Here is a 19,372-nt window from a genome sequence, read left to right as displayed (position 1 = left end):
ACATACAGGAATCGGGGCAAAATGGACATTTTAACTACTGAGACCCTACCAAACAACAAGTTAAGCGGGAGGTTGGTCCACCTTTGCATCGCGTCCTTAGCCTGTTGCAACATTGTTCCATAATTACTGCGAAACACTTCACTTTCGGACCTGGTCAAGGTAATCCCCAGATATCGTGTACTATGCATATCCCATTAAAACCCCCATTCATCCTGAAAGCGAACCGATCCCTCAGTCAAGGGGAATATCACAGACTTAGTAGGGTTCACCCGCAGCCCCGAGAGTTCACCAAAGATTTGGATGTCTAGTATGACAGGGTTCAAATTAACCTCCGGATGGCGCAGAAACAAAACAATATCATCTGCATATAATGAAATCACCACCCTGTAGGTATGCAGCTGGATTCCCCTGTGAATATGGAACTCCCTCACCTTTTCCGCCCAAGGCTCTATTGCCAGAGCAAACAATAAGGGGGATAAAGGACACCCCTTGCGCGTCCCCCTTTCCAGTGCGATCAATGCAGTCGTCTGCCCATCAACCCTCACCCTTGCGACAGGCTTATCATATAAGAGCTATATCAAGGCCAAAAAGGACCCCCCACCCCCCAAGCCTAGTCTGCGCAGGATCGCAAATAAAAATGGCCACTCGATAGAATCAAAAGCCTTTGTGGCATCCAATAAGACTGACAGCTGGGTCTGTACACGGTAAAGCAGTCAACAATCCAAACATGCGCCGTAGCCCAAACTACCTTGACCGCCCAGGGATAAACCCCGCCTGACTAGCCCTCACCAGCGTAGGCATCAATGGAGCCAAACGGGCCGCTAGGATCTTAGCTAAAATTTTATTATCCAAGTTAATCAGGGATATCGGGCGATAGGAAGAGCAATCCCCCCTCCGGCTTCCCCGGCTTCAGCAACACCACCAACAGAGCCTCCCTGAGCGATTATGGCAACCGACCCGTAGATACCGCCTCTCGATATACCCGCAGTAGGTAAGGAGTCAACTTATCAACAAAACATTTGTAAAACTCAGAAGTGAACCCATCCGGCCCCGGGGATTTCCCATTCGGCAATGATTTTATAGCCTTCTGCACTTCAGCCAATGTCACAGGCCTATTCAGCCACTCCCTCTGTTCCTCCAAGCACCAAAACAGGCCGACCTGATTGAGGCATGCTTCAATGTCCGCCTGTGAGGCCCAGGACTGAGTAGCATACAATTGGGCATAAAAAGAATGGAACTCCCGAAGTATCGCCTCATCCTCAAAGTGACTCGCCCCCTGCTCATCCGTGATTACTGCCACCCTGCCACTGTGGTATTCAAACGTGTGACCTGAGCCAACGACCTACCCGGAGCCTGACCCTCCGCATACCTCCGAGGGGCTGATCTGTCCCACAGGTACTTAACCTCCCATTGGGCTAATGCTTGGAATTCCCAAAGTTTCCTCCCCGTTTCCCCTTGTTGAGCCCTGCAGGGAACTGGGGAAGCCTCCTGCAAGTACGTATCTCCTCCTCCCTTTTCCGCCAGGTCCCTACGTATAGCCGAACAGCCAGTACCACCGGAGCTTGATCAGAGAGAGTGCGAGCCAATATTTCCACTTCGGATGTTTGCCCCAGTAGACTGTCCGATACCAAAAAATAGTCTAACCGCGCTGCCGAGTTATGCGGCGCAGAGTAATGAGTAAAGGAAGTCGCACCCGGGTTCCGCATCCTCCAAACATCCGCCAGCTGCCACACGTTCAGCATACCCCGGAGTTTAACCGAGCATCTGCTGTATAACCGCGGATGATGCCCCGTCCGATCTTGGGTAGGGTCTAACACCGTGTTAAAGTCCCCCGCCCACAATACCAGCCCGCAGGCAAATCCACCAGTTGCCGCTCCACCCACTCTAGTGACTCAGTCGTATCGCGATTAGGGCCATAATAACAAATAAAGGTATATAGCCTGCCCTGAATAACTCCTTGCACTATGAGCGCCCTCCCCTCCTGATCCCTCAGCACCTTGGTTAGACGGAATCCCACCGACCTATGCACTAGGATACACACCCCCCTAGAGAAGGATGAATATGAAGAAAAGTACCTGTGGCACCCCCAACATTTACCAAATTTTGCTTCCGAGTCTACCGTCAGGTGGGTTTCCTGAAGAAAGGCCACCTCTACCTGATGCCGCCGCAGATACTGGAGCACCTTCCGACATTTCGGTAGGCCATTAAGGCCTCTCACATTCCAGGAAAAAAGCTTAAGTGGCGCCATCCCCAAGCTTCTCAGAGCGCACCGAGCACACGCCATCCAAACTCCCCCAGCCCATCGTTTCCCGTGCCATGTCACCAACCCCTCCCCCCTGGAGTCCCCCCCAAACCCCTTCTGCCCTCCCCTACCGACAACCCCCAACTCGCCAGTGCATTCCCAACTGACTACCCCCCACACACCCCACCCCCCAGCATGCCAGACGCCCCAACTTTCCAGCAGCAGCAACACCCATAACATAACAAACAGCTTTCGCGCCGGAGGGAGCTACCAGTCCGACCCCTGGCACCCCTACTCCAGAATACTCGACTCCTCCTGAATCCAAGCCAAAAGAACATGCCAGCTTCAGCACATCAAACCCAAGCACTATTCTGCCCCCTCCACAATCCAAAGCATAGTCTCACGAGGAAGGGTCCTCCGGCAACATATCCAAAAAGGACGCCGCCTCTCCAGGAGTCTGGAAAAAAGAGCGACTTGCCCTTGTGCTCCACTCGAAGCTTAGCAGGATATAACATAGCGTATTTCATGCTCTTATCCCTCAATCACCGTTTCACGTCCCAAAAGCTTTTTCGGACAGCCTGCATCCTATCCGAAAAGTCTTGGAAAAACCGAATAACATCTCCTTTATAAGTCACAGTGCCCATTTCCCTCGCCTTCCAGAGCGGCGTCCCTATCTCGAAGGTTCAGCAGGCGAGCTATTAATGGCCTCGGAGGGGCCTCCGGAACAGGCCGCTTCCAACTAGGGATACTATGAGCCCGCTCGACCACACATATTGAGGAGAACCCCTCCGAGCCCAGAGCTTCCTTCAGGATATCTTCAACCAGACCTTACATATCCTTCCGGTCCACCGATTCTGCCAGTCCCACAATCCGAACATTGTGCCTCCTTGACCGCGACTCGAAGTCCTCCTGCTTCTCCCTGAGCTCCTTCAGAGCCCTCTGCACCACAGCCATAGCCCCCGATAATGAATTCGCTGTGTCCTCCACCCCGGAGATCCGTCCCTCCGCCTCGTCCAGCCTCTCCCCATGCTTATCCAACCAGACCTGCATGTGGTCCACTTTGCAGGTTAGCGTATCCAGCTTCCCATCAAGGGACTGTATGCCGGATTGCAACTGCGTAAACATGATCTTAATATCTTGGAACGCAGCAGAAGGGTCCGTCCCCGATGCCAGGGCATACCGCTCTGGCAGATCCACCATTGCGCCACAAGATTTGGCCTGGCTTGGTGTTTCGAAGTGCAGTTTAGCTTGATGTTTGCTGCCCTTGCCAGACTTCGACATGACACATGAATGAGCAGGAGAAACAATGAGAGCAGAGGCACATGCAGCCGCTTCCAGAACAAAGAGCTCCCCCACGTCACCAGCGTACCTCCAGGACTACCAGTGCACCAGAAGGCCCTCCCGGTGTCTAACCGCAGGAGCCCAATTGCCCATCGGTGGGGAGATGGCCCGAGGCAGTCACAGCACCATCAGCACAAGCTCCATATGTCACAGGAAGAAAAGCCTCGAGTCCCACGGACACTTCCAAGCGTGAAAGGGTGTGCAGACCGGGCCCCTCCCAGCCCGGCCAACCTGATCCGCCAGGCCGCGCTTTGAATGGAACTCACACCCGTAGCACCGCGGGATCCGAAGAGCACCGGGCCTCACCCACCTCCAAATTCAGTCCTGCTCCGAGGCCTCACAGGGTCCACCGAGGGGCTCCTCCTTCCACGCCAGGCCCCTCCGGTGCTCTCACCCCTCCGATGCCAGTCTTCGCTCCAGAGGATCTAGGGAGCAACTGTCTCACCAGCTAGCTGGGCACTGGCCCGCACCCACAGGAGGGAACCCCCACAGGGGCGCCCCTTCACCACCGGAGCCCCCCTCCAAGGTTGCGTTCCGCTGCAGCAGGGCTTCCCGCAGGCCGGCACTAGCAGTAGCCGCGCCCCACCACACCTCCACCGCAGCAGGTAGGGGCAGCCCACCAGGCCGGTCCAGACAGGGCTCCTCCGGGGTTCCTCGCCGCAGCGCCACCTCCGCTCTCTGCTCTCAGCCGCCCCACCACCTCCGCCCCGTAGCCCCGGGTCGGGAGCGCACCTTCCCGCGGACAGACCTACCGCACGGCGGCGTCTCTCCCGCAGGGCCTCCCCTTCTCTACTCTCCGCCGGGACTCCCAGCCGGCAATCCGGAGTCTCGCCTGCAAAAGCAGGCACAGAACCTCACTTCCCAGGGCCACAGGAAGGTTCACTGTCAGCACACCGCAGCTGGGTGCCGGGAGAGCCCAGGAGTCAACAGGATAGTGTCCGGATTGCTAGGGGTGCCGGAGAGCTTCACAAACTCACGGCCATCTTGGTCGGGCCCTCCAGCGCCCCCCAGCTACCCTGCTTTCTTGTTGCACGCCTCACAACGAATTGCCAGGGAGCAACCTCCCCACTCTTTTCTTCTGCCCGCAGCACACAGACTAGAGACTGCCTATTGTGTACTTGTGGCTGGGATCCACTCGTCCTCGTTCCGTCGGGTTCCACGTTAAGACTTGAGACTTTCCAGTTTAGGCGTACTCGTTTCGTCAGGAATAGGTCCCGGTGGTTGCTCCTTTGAACATGAGGCTCCATCTGGTAACAGCTGCTCTGCATTCACCTTCTCTTATTGAAACTCACGGTAAGAATCATTCTACACTGTCAATCATTCCAACTACCCTGACTATTTCCCAGTCACTAACACCTGAATATATGTATTACCATTTTCTATTAACATAGAGAAAGGAATAACAGAAGGGGCAGTTCCATTATCCCTCAATATTACCAGGCATCTTCAGCAGACCATTCACCACACAGAGGTTTGTTAGAGTACAGGATAGATTGTTCTTATATTATGTTCTAACGAATGTAACTAAGTTAGTTCCTTTTGATCCTAGGTAACCTGGTGTTTCCGTTGGGTTCCTTCCTTCAAGGAAATCCTCCTGGTGTGTTCGTTGGGTTCCTTCTTTCAAGGAATACCTCCAGCTGACTGTGATTCAGTACATTCAGTTGGTGCTATTGTTAGGAAGAAATCTTCGGCTACACTACGTGGTCAAGTAGCCACTGGATTTCTGACAGGTATGTGAAGGAAAGGTGGAGGGGCGGGGTTCCGATGGTGAAGCCAAAGAATTTTACAGGATGCGGGTATATGTGGGGTTTCTGTGGCACGTTCTTTGATCCAGGGAGTGAGTTTGGGATTGTGTCTGTGTGGGGGTCAGGGGGGTGGAAGTATTCCATTTTAGAAGAGTTGTGCTTGAGGAAGTGGGTGGCCATCTAGGTGGTGATGGTGGAGAGACAGCTTTTGAGGATGTTGGAGTTGTGAAGGGGATGACATTTGGAGGTATATTTGTGTGTTGTCTGTGTATCGGTGGAAATGGACATTGTGCTTGCTGAGGGTCTGTCCAAGGGATTCAACATATGGGTGGAAGAGGAATGGAGACGGAGACAGGGAGGGGACTTGCGGGACCCCATACTGGAGTAAGGTGGGGCCTGATGGATAAGCGGGCATGTAAACAAAGTGTCTTGTCAATAAGGAATGAGGTGAACCAGTCAAGGATGGTGTCTCAGTTTCATCCTGTGGGATATGACGTTATGTAGAATTATGTGGTTGATGGTATCGAAGGCTGCGGAGAGGTCGAGGAGTAGGAGTAGTGCTGTGTGTCTTTGGTCTGTGATGTTGTGGAGGTCATCGAGGTTGTGCAGTTTAACGGTCTCAGTGCTGTTTCCAGGTCGACTGTCAGATTGGAAGGGGTTGAGTAAATTGTTTATATTGATGTGTAGTTGCAGCTGGATAGTGACGAAGCGTTCCAGGATTCGGGAGAGGTATGGCAGGATAAAGATCGGGTGGTCATTTTAAAGGATTAAGGGGGGGGCGAGAGATGTTATTTTCAGAAGGAGAGACATTTTTCCACTTTTAAGTGCACAGGGTATAGTGCACTTGAGAGACAGAAGTTGATGATGCAGAGTCAGTGGGGAGCAAGGTTGGTGAAGCAATTGGATGCAGATTGAGGTGGCCATGCATCATCAAGAAACTGCAGGTTTTGGTTTGGTACTGAGGGTGTCTATGTCGAAGGGGTGGAAGGTGTTCTATGTGATCGAATGTTTGGAGCGGGTGGTGGGGTGGGAGAACAGAGGCGAGGGCTTGCCTGATGTTCAGCATTTTGGAGTTGCAGAAGTCCATGAGGGAGCTTAAAACCAACTTACCAGGAGCTACATTTGGCTCCCCAGGCCAATTGGTGCATTACAAGCATGTATTTGTGACATTAACTCTGAGTGTTTGAAAATGTTAATGAGCTATAGAAGGACATACCTAAATATAATGGATCATACATAATTGGAAAAAATTGGGCATTTCATGCGAAAGTTCGATTTCCAGTGCGTGGTGTACTTGCTCCCGTTCCCCAGCCATAGCTCCTGCCTAGTGGGTGATACCCAACACCCAGGAGCTGGCTTTAGCTCCTACACATCGAATATTACTTATGAATCCTGTAGGTGTGTCGACCAACTCCTTTGTGGTTTCGTTGAAGGTTTCCATTACAGATTTTATATTGGCGGTGGCAGGCAGTTTGGACAGGCTAATTTCTAATGCTTTCTTCAGGAATTCTTTGAAGACGTGACGTGCGGACATGGCAGAGTTTCTCTGTCTTTTATCTGCAGGGACGGTGAGTGGTAAGGAGAAAGGGCTTGCAGCATGTTCAGTCCAGTCAAGTGGGATGGAGTTAAAGATAAAACTAAGACGGTTTCCTCTGATGTGAGTTGTAGTTTGCAAGGATTCTGCTAGGCTAAGGAGAGCATCTCTGGTGTTTGCCTGCGTTCTGGGTACGTTGATTTCTCAAAGGAAAATGTGGAGTGGGTGATCCAAGCAGACGAGAGCAGTTCAGTGATTTCATCTATGAAGGTGCTACACCTAGGAGGTGGTCGGTATAGGAGGTGAAAAGTGCCAGACTTTTGATGTGATAGCAGGAATTGACATGTAATGAACTCCATTGATCCTAATGCGGTTGGTCTCTACACTGTACAGAGCCATTTGATCTTATTATTGACCACCAACCCTCCCCCAATCTTCCCTGACTGGTCAGCATTTTGAAAGCTGTGTCCAGGTAAAATGAGGATCTCTAAGATACGGGCAGAGGCTAAGGGAAAAGTTGGGGTCCGGTGATGAAGACTGCCTCTGGCTTGTGAGTGATGAAGAGATTGGTGATAGCAGCTATGCAAAGCACTGTGTGCAAGACAGCTGAGTGGGCGTTAATAAGCATCATGGTATGCAAGCAGAGGGTGGGGGCATAGAGGTGTTGATTAGAGGAACTTGGATGAGGTTTGCGAGGTTGAATGTTTGGTGCTGATAAGCTTGCTTGCGGGAAGAAACCATAGTGAGCCTGAGGATGGTTTGTGACTGTAGGAGACATATAGTGAGGTCTCACTTGTTTCCATGGGACAGGGGGGTTCTGGCCCGTCTGCCCTTCCAGGCCACATCAAGCAAACACAGGCAAAGCCCTTGTCTTTATCCAAATTTTTCTTGATGTGAAGGGCGGAGCAGCCATCACAGGGCCAAAGTAGCCCATAGTCAATGACAACCTGGTGGAGCTAGCATTCTAACACCAAACCTGGGCAGTAAAAAAAAAAAAAACAGAAGCCCCAACGAACCAAGGGCAGGTGGAAGGGGTCGGAGCAGCCCAGACCAAACCACTGCCTGCTGGAGCTGGCGTTAGAGCACCTGCTGTTTTATACATTGGTAATGTTAACGCAGCCAGGTCTCGGTCATTTGAAATGACTATCTTTGTCTTGCCTCATATCCTTCTCTCCAAGCAATCCAATTTCGATACAACAGCCACCAGAGCCAGATCTACATACAAGAATTTTTAATTCCAGGGATCGGAATAAGGATTTGATGACCAGGAGCTGAAAGTAGCTCTGGGGTAGCAGGCATATCCAAGTAAGCAGAATCCCCCTCGGGACGGCAGCGATGGTGCACACTGTGCTACAAATGTAAATCCCACATGAAATGTAAACTATAACTTTTTGTCTATTATGTAAGATCCATCATGCTTTAACTGTCTTGCAGGTGTGTCCTGGTGCCCCTTTACACACAGCATTAATTGATCATAGCTATATTTGTAGGACGTCAATTGGTCTGGCTTGTCCAAGGTATATCTTAGTAGTTGGTGTCAAGCTTACAATATTTTCTAAGCTGCAAGGAGGGGACAGGTACCTCCTAGCAATTCTGATCCCTGCGATTCTCTTACCCACATCTCCATTTGTGGTTTTTACATTTGCCCCACTTTAAGAGCAAAAGCCTGAGAACAGGATGAGTTACCGAATTTTGTCAAGAGTGAAGACCCCACTGGTGGTATGTATCAGAACGAGTTTGCTCTCAGCAGAAAAAAATGAAAGCTAGCATTGAGCAAGAATGTTTGCCCATTGGATGGTGTGAGAAACCTGAGTGTATTCTCCCTGGTAGAGCCCGGGAACCCTTTATACAGGTGACCAGGACACGGCCATCGCAGTTGAATCCAGTTCCAGGGGGTGGACCAGTGGGGGAGGAACACCTGGGTGAGGGAGACCGGGGTTATGCTAGGGGGAATATTCACGGTGAGGCGCAGTATTATACCAAGGAGGAAGGTGAGGGGGATGAGGGGTGAGGGGGAAAACCCAGAGGTTTTCCTTGTTTATTCCACTTCTGCCTCCCTTCCACACAAAGAAGCTCCCTTAGTAAAATCCAAACACCCCTACACCTCTGGTAAATCAACTAGGAGCCTGAACTCCGTTACATCAGGAAACAATCTCTCAGAATCCTTGTTTTCCTGTTCCCTATCCTAATACTCCCAATCATTCTTCTTACCGTCCCTCTAATTATTATTATCTTCTGCACTTCCAACCTGCTCAGATAAAGTACTCCAGTTCCCACAATCCCCTTGTTTATTTTACAGTCCCAACTATTCCTGTTTGCCCCACAAACCCTACCAATCTCGTCCCTCTCATTGTCCCTTTCTGAACTCCCAGTCGAAAGTGATCAAAAATTACAGTTCCCACAAACCCTCCAAAATCTAGCCTTCCGAGATCCCGTTTCTCCATCGGATCCCGTAGGACAATCTGACACTTCACTCCCCCCCCTCCCCCTTTTCCGACATGAACACTTTCACGCACTATGAAAGACAACAGACTAACCCCACGACCGTTTACCTAACATGTGCCAACCCCAGCACCAGTCAAAGTCAGGCAATTAACCTGAATCACACACACCCGATGCCCATTTCCTTTCCCCACAGGGATAGAAGGTGGAGCAAAAGAGCACAGTACAAGCCCGGCAGACAGCAAGACGAGACGGCTAAGCAGGGCTTGCAGCTCAAGAGAAGGCAAAAGGCGGCGGGAATCGAGAGGGTGGCGAGGAGAGAAACAACCTTGCACTTTTCATCCCAGGTCCGCAGACCCTTCGTAAAAGAGAGCACAAGACCGCAAACAATAGCTAAGGTGTCTTGCAGCAGATGTCAACGGTACACCAGGCAAGCCTATGCCGATAAGCAGGAGCAAGGGAAGCTCCCATGACTGTGGTACTGGACATGACTCCAGTGAAGATTAAAGCCAAGCGGTGCATCACAACCGGTGGGTCGAGGGGAGAACGGATAAGAACCGGGCTGTGTTGAATGAAAATCGTAAAGTGGCAAGTTTGAACCAAGTACAATGAACTGTGTAAAAAGTGTTAAAGGGCAGACCAGCTGCAGAGGAAACTAGCACCATGTGGGTGCCAACTCAAGAGACTCTGGTAGATCTCCGTCAGAGGGAAACTACGAGTGCCAGAAGGCCGTAGGAGAGTCACCAAAAGATGTCAAAGTGGTCATACAGGAGGTCTAGTAAAATCCCATACAATCAAAAGACTCATCTACAGACTGCGTGAAAGTAAGGGAGATGAATCCTGCCACTTGAGAAAGCAAGTCAAGTGAATCCAGTATACATTGAATATGAAGTTGGTAAGAGTGAACCCGGAAGAGGGATGTGAACGAGAAGAAGGCAAAGTCAAAAGGTGAACTCGGCCGAGAAATGTCCAATGGAACGGTTTAAAAAGACTTAGAAATTTGAGAAGGGTCCGAGCCCGAACGATGGAGATCCAGGGATGAAGCGATCACCCAAAAGTTCATTGAAGCCATAGTGAACCCAGCGGAGGGAGGCTGAAAGTAAACAGGGGTCAGCGCCCGGAAGAGGGGGACCCAGGTGTGAAGAATCCTCACCCTAAGTGAAACAGGAAACAAACTGTCATTTTGTTGAAGGAACTTTTGTTTGTTTGTTTAAACCGATCAAGCCCCCGGAATGAGAAGGCAAAAACCCAGAAGGCCTTGATATTGATAGGAACTGTTCTTGAAGGGTCTGAGCCCGAAGGAGGGAGATACAGTGGTGAAGCCATCATCCAAAGTCCATTAAGAAAAGGAACTGTTATTTTGAGATACGATTTGTGAAGGGTCAGCGCGCAGAAGAGGGTGATCCAGGGGTGCATCCATCCCCTACAGAGAATACGGAGAAAAGGAACTGTTTTGTTGTTTGAATACGTCAGGTCCTCAAAGGCACGACTTTCAGTAGAAACGAGACTTGGCCATCGATGGCCCTGAGCGCTGAAAAGGGAACCGTCATCACGTGCTGGGGAAGTTTGAGACTGTGCTGAGCCCCAAGATCCCACCTTAGCCCGAGCACAAAACGTCGGTAAGGTAAGGGAGACCCAAGCTACCACATCCCGACATATTATTTGTTAACACTTATTTCTTTATTGAAAATCATCCCACACCCTGTTTGTGTTAGTTGTAAGGTTTGTCAGTAGTTTTCTTAGTGTAGGCCCTTTTTATTTGACAACGCCACTTATTTTTCATTTGATGGCCGATGCTTGCTCCCATCTTCGATTTAGGTTTAGATTTTCACCATGCATTCATTGTTCAATAAACAACCTTTCACTGTGACCACTCGTGTCTGTCTTACTTGTTGCCACCCCAAGTTCCTTAATGTGGGCATTGAGAAATCTCAGCCCAATCGCTTTGGGACCCTTTCTCCTGTGCACATCAACTTTGATTTCTACACCGTTCTGAGTGTACGAGTTGGGCAGTATTCTGGCAGTAAATCTGCCGGAATACTGCCCAACGGAATTACCATTACCACCACTTGGTCAGGTGGAATTACCGGATCACAAATGGCGGTGGCAGACTTAATTCCCATTTTATGAGAGTCCATTGGACTCTATGGGTCATTTTTGGCAGGATTACCGCCAGCAGAATTACTGCAGTGGTAATTCCACTGATTTTGCAGATTTTCAGCAGAAAGTGGGAGGATTTACCTCCAGTATAATGCTGGAGGTAAATCCCCCACTCCAGGGTGTGGCAGCAGGAAAAGTGGCAGTAGTTCCATTACCGCAAATGTTACTGCCCCGCCATACTTGTAATGAGCCCCAATGATTTTATAAAAGTCCTGATCTGTTCCATTTTTTGTTTGTGCTATTAGGTGGCACTTTAGCGCCACCTACAAGCCGAAACTATTGCATTAAAGTACAGATAAGGATACATGGTATACGAAGAGACAAAGCTTGTAGGTATTCCATTAGTTGCCCACCCATTGACTGCCCATGACGGTGCTAATCTGTACGGTAATTCCCACCCAGTTCCTGCTCCTCCCTGCCCAAGACACCTCCACGTGGGAACCCCTTGAGCCTGCTTTATTCAAGCCTTACCATCAAACTTTGCACTCAAAGGGCCTGCCAGTGTTTTCTTAAAGCAGTCTTCTGAGAGTTAATGGGCCTCATTACGAGGTGGGCTGAATGGGTTTAACGGCGCCGGTAATAGTGCCGGTAAACCCATTCTGCCCTATTACGAGGTTCCCTTGCGGGATCCGCTCAGAACGTCTGGTCAGACCAGACATCCTTTGCGGGTCCCGCAAGGGGACCAGTGAGCTAATAACGGGCCTGTTATTAGCTCCATCCCCATTCCCATTGAGCCCTATGGGGGATTGAATGGGAATGGGGATGGGTTCCTTAAATGAGGAATTACAGGGTCCAACATGGCTACCTCCAAACCCGTAATGAGGCCCAATGATTGAATTGGAGTTGTAAATGCACTACTTGTGTAATAAAACATTTCTTAACCTGGTCTGCCTTCAGTCACTTGATTTAGAAGCACAATGCTTGTCCTTCACTGAAGTCCTGTTAAAAATAAGCATTGGCAAAGTCAAACGTTTTGGCTTGTGTATAAGTATTAGGCATTTGCCAGGCACTGCCATTAGATACCCAGGTACTTGCACCATTTTGCACCTGCTACCATCAATGTCCAGTTAATACACTATGGCAGTACCTGGCAGGTGCCAACCCCATGCCTACACAAAATGCCAACATTTGACGTTGTCAATGCTCTTTGTGCTTATGGTTTCCTGGCTTTAGGCCAATAGGAAACAAACAATTATTCAATCCTCCAAGACAATGCCGGTTCCATTGGGTTTTTTTCCATTCACACTGCACTGGTTAGGCTGACCCGTGGCATTGTCTTGAGCAGGCATGTGGTGTGATTTTCCCTGGCTCTACCAGTGTGTGCGTTTGTTAGTGAAATAAACATGCCCAGTACATGAATGCCCAGTTATTTGTCCATGATTTGGGAAGGGCAAAGTAGGACTTCTTCAGTTTTCGAAGAGATACCTGTTTTTCAGGGGTAAATAGCAACCTCTTAAAGTAAAGCCCAACATATTGGTAGATGAAGGTCAAAATGACAGCTTTTGCAGTTCAAAAGGGCAGCTCTCTGCACCATATGCTTCCAAGAGTCATTGAATACACTTCAATCTGGGTCTCCTCGAGTCTTGTGCTGCATCTGCATACATTGCCAGGCTTGTCTTATCATTTGGCATGAGCAAATTGGAAGCCGAGCTAAGCCACTGGATCAGGGACCGCAAAACAATTTCTTGAATGAAAGAGCTTTGCTGCAAGCAGAATAGTCTGCTCTTTTCCAAAGTCCCTACAGCCAGAAGGGACTTAAATGGATAGTGCACCTTTCGTGAAAACAGGTCGTAGGCCCCGTCTTAGACTCAGCATAGGGGGTGGCTCGTACACAATGGTTGACAGGAAGTAGCCCTGCAGCAAATTATGGTGGAGCCAGAGGAAGGAGGGCCCAGTAAAAGCGGCGTGCTGCTGCAAGCGGCAGAGGGAACATTCCTAGGCTGGTGTTCACTTTCCCCATTCCATTCAGTACCACAAAGAGCACATGCAAAGTGTAAGGAACTCATGGTGGCAACAAGTAAGAAACAAGTGATCACAGTGCAAGGGTGTTTATTGAACAATGAATGCTGTATGCAGGTTGGAAAAGCGTGTCATCTAAACCTAAATCTAAGATGGGAGCAAGCGTCAACCATCAAATGAAAAAAATAAGGCAGTCCTAGTGGTGTTGTGTCAAATAAAAGGGCCTATACTAAGTAACCTATTGCCAAACCTTACAACTAATACAAAAAAAGGGGTGTTGCATAGTTCTCAAGAAAAAAAAGAAGTATTCTCAAATAATACGTCAGGATGCAGTAACTTGGGTCTCCCTTCCCCAAGTTTTGAGCACGGGGTAAGGTGGGATCGTGGAGCACAGCACACTCTCGAGCTTTCCCAGCACAAGATTACAGCTCGGTTTTCAGCTATCGGGGCCGTCGATGGCCAAGTCTCGTTTCACTTGAAAGTCTCTTGCCTTCAAGGACCTGAGGTCTTCAAAATAATAAAACAAAAGTTCTTTCAACAAATGAAAGTTTGTTTCTTGGTTTCACTTCTGGTGAGGCTTCTCCATCCTTGCGTCCCCCTCTTCCGGTTGCTAACCCCTCTCGAATCATAGCCTCCCTTGGTCGGGTTCACTATGGCTTTTCCTTCTTCACAAATATTAATGTCCTTTTAAATAATTCCAGCAGACATCCTTCGGCCGGGTTCACTTTTGTCAACGCACTGTTTCTTGGGACTTTTAGACTTTGCCCCTCTTAGGATTCACTTACCTTGTTTTCTCCCACTGTGGGATTCACTTCCCTTTCACGCACACAGTTTGTAGATGAAAGTCGATTGTACAGGGATTTTTCTTGAACCTCAGTATTACCACTTTGACCTATTTCGGTGGTTCTCCTATGACCTTCTGGAACCTGTAGTTCACTCAGATGGGGATCGACCAGAGTCTTTGGAGTTAGCACCCACGTGGTGCTGGTTTCCCCCTGCAGCTGGTCTCCCCTTTAACACTTTTTACAGTTCCTTCACAGTTCATTGGACTTGGTTCAAACGTGCCACTTTGCGATTCTCATTCAGCCCGGTTCTTAGCGCTTCCCTCGCTCCTGCTCATCGGCGTAGGCTTGGCCCATGTACCGTTGACATCTGCTGCAAGTAGGGGTGCACCGAATAGTAAATTTACTAGAAAACATGTTCTTTTAGGCTTGAACATCCGAGACCCTTTCGGTTTAATTGACGGCAGAGGCAACCAAGGCACACCGCACTTGATTACAAAGCAGAAAATCCTAAAGTGAAACCATGGCAGAGATCTTGTGAAGACACTGCTTGCTGTCCTCAGCAATCAGTCACACCTGCTGCAGCTCACACTGGAGCATTCATCTGCTAACAGTGGCTATTTGTCTTCTTATTTACACACGCACTTAAATCGTAGCACTATGCGAGAGTTAAACAACAAAACTGTAAAAGCTATTAGAAAGGAAAAATCTCTGACTGGGCACTGCTCAGCAGCAGTCCCTCTGTGATAAGTGCCACCCACAAACAGAAAACAAATCCTTACAGCAAACTATCCAGGATGCTCCTGACACACTACAAGGTACTACAGACATGCAAATGCCAACACGCATCCGCCAAGCACAAGGAGTAAAAAGACACACTTAACTTGAATAAATGCAAGGCGCTAACAGCTTTCCCCACTTATGGATGCCATGGCAACAAACTAGGCAATTCAGTCAACATTGCTTGTTGGCTGCAGGTGCTGTCCTCATCAGTGAAGGGGTAATGCTGCCAACGGGAGGCACGTGCCAGGCCCGCCCTGTACAACCGCTGCACCCCACAGGCCATAGATGCCCCCTGCGGACGATGACAGCTCTTTACCTCAGATAGCACAGTTGTGTCGGCATGCCCCCTGTCCAACAAAGTGCGTCACCTGCAACCTCCGATCTGTGGCCATGCCCCCTGCCCCAAGCAGCGTGTCATGTCACCTCCGACTACAAGTGTGTCCAAGCAGCTGCCCTTTGCTGCTACATAGCATATCCCTCGGTGGCAGCGTTGACGCACCTGCTCCTATGTCCTGAAACTTCTGTCACCAATTATTTTCAGACTTTCTTAATGTCCTATTGATGCGGAGCCCTCAACACGTGACGACCTGTCTGCCTGGTCAGTGGCCCACTCCTGAACAGCGTGGCTTCTGCTAGCACTGCGGAATGTCCGGTGTCCTTCCCCATGCGGCATCCCACCTGCTAGTCCTGCCGACACTCCTTTTGCCTTGGAGCTGGAGGCATCGGGGAGCGCTCTAGGAATTCCTGCAGCTTGTTTTGCTCTCAGCAGGGAGGGTGCGGCTTGAGAAGGGGGGCCTGCCAGATCCTCCATTGATGACCAATGGCAAGGCAGGCCCCCTCTGGGAATAGACGATTCGCAAGGAGGCGCCAGGTCGAGCCCTCTACGAGCCCCCCCACCCCGCTTTTACTTTTATAACCCGCGCCGCGGTCATCATGTGATGGCGACAGTCAAGTACCCAGAGCTGGAGGACACAGCAGTCTGCTCTGCAGCAGCACCTGAATCGCAGGCTTTTATTATTTGTTAAGGCATTTTGGATTTTCTTTTTGGCCGACCCTTTCTGATGTGCTGATGGTGAAAAGCGCACGGAGAACATGTTTTACAGGGGCGGGGCACACTGTAAGCATTTGGCAGCATGCTGTTAACGTGATGTGATGGCATGGCGCTCAAGATAACACTGCAGCAGTGTTGGGAAGGAGTTCCCGGGATTTCTTAATTCCCATTCTTGTTTTGATTTTATATGACTTTGTTGATTAAATCAAAACAAGAACGGTAACTAAGTATTCGATTAGGTATGCTGGCAATGCCGAATACCAAATTTTCAGCCGGAAATCGGCAGAAAACGTACTCCAAGCCGAATTTCGATACACCCCTAGCTGTAAGACACTTGCGCTATTGTTGCGGTCTTAGGCTTTCCTTCTCGAAGGTTTTGCGGATCTGGGACGAAAAGGGCAAGGTCACTTCTCTCCTCGCCACCCTCTCGATCCCGCCGCCTTTCTCCTCATCCTCCCCACCCACTTGATTCCTGCCGCCTTTCTCCTTCTCTTGAACTGCTGCGCCCGATTATCCCATTATCCGTCTCGTCGTGCTGTCTGCAGTGCTCGTACTGTGCTCTCAGGCTCCACCTTTTATCCCTGTGGGGAAGGGAAAGGGCCGTCAGGTGTGTGTGATTCTGATTAATTGCCTAACTTTGCCTGACCCTTGTATTAGGACATGTCAGGTAAACAGCTCTGGTGTTAGTCTGTTCTTTGTGGTGTGCCAAAGGGTTTGTGTTGGAAAGGAGGAGGGTCCGGGGGCAAGAGTGGTTTTGAATGTCCTACGTGAGAGAATGAGGAAAAGGTGTCAATGAAGGGGCTACCGCGTCTCACCCATCGGTGTCCCCACGCCCCGAGGACCCCGCCCCCAATCAAGCTGATCCTCCCTCAATGGTCCACCCCCAGGAACTGGATCCAATAGCGATGGCTGTGTCCTGGCCACATGGATGACAGATCCGCGGGGACTAGCTAAAGAGACACCTTCAGATTTCTCACAAAAGCCAGGGGCTTTTGCTTCCCCAGGTTTGCATGGCACATTGTACAGGTGCTCCTGCACATCCCTGCGCATGAAGTTTGCCCTGGATGCAGAATTTGGAGCCCTGAAGCACACATATAAACTGGTCTCAAGGAGATTTTCAGTAGTTGATGGAGCTTCAGTTTTGAGAAGGTGGTCCCACCCATGGTTTCTGATCTTAGTCCGGCCGCCTGTTTCCGGTTTAGTCCCGCACCCTTTTGATAGGCTTGGATATACACTTAAAATGAATTTGATATAAAATCGATAAACATTTTTGATATCATATCAAATGTATATTTTTATATAAAGTGTGTATAATTTATATCAGTTTTGATATAAGTGAATAAACATTTCATATGAAATCTATATAAAGATGGGTGCGACGGGTGACTGTTGCTTGGTCGAGCGTTGAGAGTTAAGTGAGCTCTGAAGACGGCAACTGAATCTAGGGTTTTTAGAAAGACACAGTGATGACGTCACAGAGGGGCTCCGCCCAGATATGAAAGGAATCAGAAAATTATAAAGCACTTGATATCTTTTTAATATAAACATTTATATATAAATGTTTTATATAAAAAATAAAAATCATTTTTGATATAGAAATTCATATTTGTTACATAACATGTAACCACAAGCATCCCCAGACATGTTTCAGCCTTGTTGGGCCTCATCAGTGAGGAGTAGCATAGGTCTCTAGGCCCAGCAGGCACGGGACCTATGCCTGGGCATACCCGTCCCACTCTGGGTGACAAAGCAAAAACAAAGAGGTGATGGCTGGAAGGTTTAGAATTAATCTTTTGGGGATGCTTATGGTCTCGTGCAGAAGCAATTCGGGCTGGACTGCCCCTTTTGGGGTGGGACCAAGCCTGATTTGCATATAGTATTTCACCTTTTGTAATGGCTTGGCAGGTGAAGAACGATGGCCTGGAAGAATGCCCAGAGCAGTGCTAGAGGATTAATTCCAAACCTTCCAGCCATTACCTCTTGTTTTGCGCTGGTCTACTCTGCAGACATACATGCACGTGTGTGGATTAAGTCTTGTGCAGGGTGAGGGAGGTTGGGGTATAGGGGAATAATACTGTTCATCTCCCAAGGTGTTGCCCCTCATCCCATAGTGGGTTTCCCTCCCCAAGTATCACCCCCAGGTGGGGTAATTGGGTAGCGGCCTGTCCTCATGGAAGGGGCTTCCCCCATAGAAGCAGTGACAACATCCTGGAATTCGTCACAATGCTCTGAGGCTTTTCATTTACAGGAGAATGTTCACCTTTGCCATACGTTTTTACATTAAACTTTGCTTTAAGCACAGGAGAAAAGGGATCAGATGATTAAGGTTGCTTTGAGGGTGTTAGAATGTAGGGGAAAAGCCTAGTAATACCATGTAGCATAATCCCTTAACTCAGACCTGTTGAGTCCTCCCACAAGGCACTAATACCTCCACAATAACCACCCAGGTCTTGTTGAAAGGTACCTCAATAATCGGGAAGAGCTGGAGCTTGGCCTTTGGCCAATTGGCCACTGTGGTGTTCTGGCAAATAGCCCAAACAGTACTTTGGTAACGGGCAATGGTCGGTATGGTAACAACATCAAGGGATTCATCAATTCTCCACACGAGGGGGGGGGGGCTTACAATGAGGGCAGGGATAGGCCGCTACTCGTAGTCCTCCTGGGGATGGTATAAAGCAGGGGGATTTCATTGGGAGACACTCCCCCTCTGGGGGCAAGGAGGGACATCTAGGGAGTATGCTGTATATCCCCTCCGAGACACCCCTCCTAACCCATCATACACCCCAGTACCATACCCAGTCACCCCATGGGCAAGCGTAGAGCCAGTGACATAATGATGACTGGGACGAAAGAGAGTTCAAACTACCCACTGGAGGCTAGTAGTACTAGTACAGAGACAAGGAGGTGGTACAGTGCAGAGCCATAAATATCACAACAAGAACGGAGAGTGAGCATTCTAGTGGTTAACAAACAGAAACGGAGGATCTGGAAATAAAAACCAAAGAAGGACCGCAAAATTGGTTGAATACAGTCAAAGAAGGCATCAGGAGCGAAGGATCTCCAGCGCAGGAGATCCGAATCCTGTCGGGAGCCAGCGCAGTATGGAGGACGCATGCGGGGAGTGGCAAGACTTTCTGGGTGGCTTAGAAGGAGCGGGGCTGCTTCAACTTCCACAGAAGAGCAGCTGAGCAGCCCGAGAACAGGAAACGCCGGGCAACCACAGATGCCACCTATGAGATCCTGGTGTAGCAGAGAGCCGGAGTCCAGCCCTAGGAAGCTCTGGCAAGGTACCGAGTCCCGAAGCAAGGTAAGGGGTGGTACGGGGAAGACAGA

General features: G+C 49.6%; 1 protein-coding gene across 3 annotated transcripts in view; it reads right to left on the bottom strand.

Moving 5' to 3' along the window:
- Positions 1-19,372, bottom strand: part of SLC22A31 (solute carrier family 22 member 31) — a 325,367-nt gene that overhangs the window by 210,038 nt on the left and 95,957 nt on the right. The window contains exon 1 of one of the 3 annotated variants that reach the window (XM_069635633.1): positions 15,305-15,460. The exons of the other annotated variants lie outside the window; for them this stretch is intronic. Within the exon in view, the coding sequence (XP_069491734.1) occupies positions 15,305-15,330 (26 nt within the window). The 5' untranslated portion in view covers positions 15,331-15,460. Of the gene's footprint in view, positions 1-15,304; positions 15,461-19,372 lie in introns of those variants that run through there. 3 annotated transcript variants of the gene reach the window in all.

The sequence above is a fragment of the Ambystoma mexicanum genome, chromosome 1q, assembly GCF_040938575.1.
Source record: "Ambystoma mexicanum isolate Mex_15411 chromosome 1q, UKY_AmexF1_1, whole genome shotgun sequence".
In the NCBI taxonomy this organism is placed as follows: Eukaryota; Metazoa; Chordata; class Amphibia; order Caudata; family Ambystomatidae; genus Ambystoma; species Ambystoma mexicanum.
Note: the sequence above shows the minus strand (reverse complement) of the source record. Positions and strands in the feature narration are given on the sequence as shown.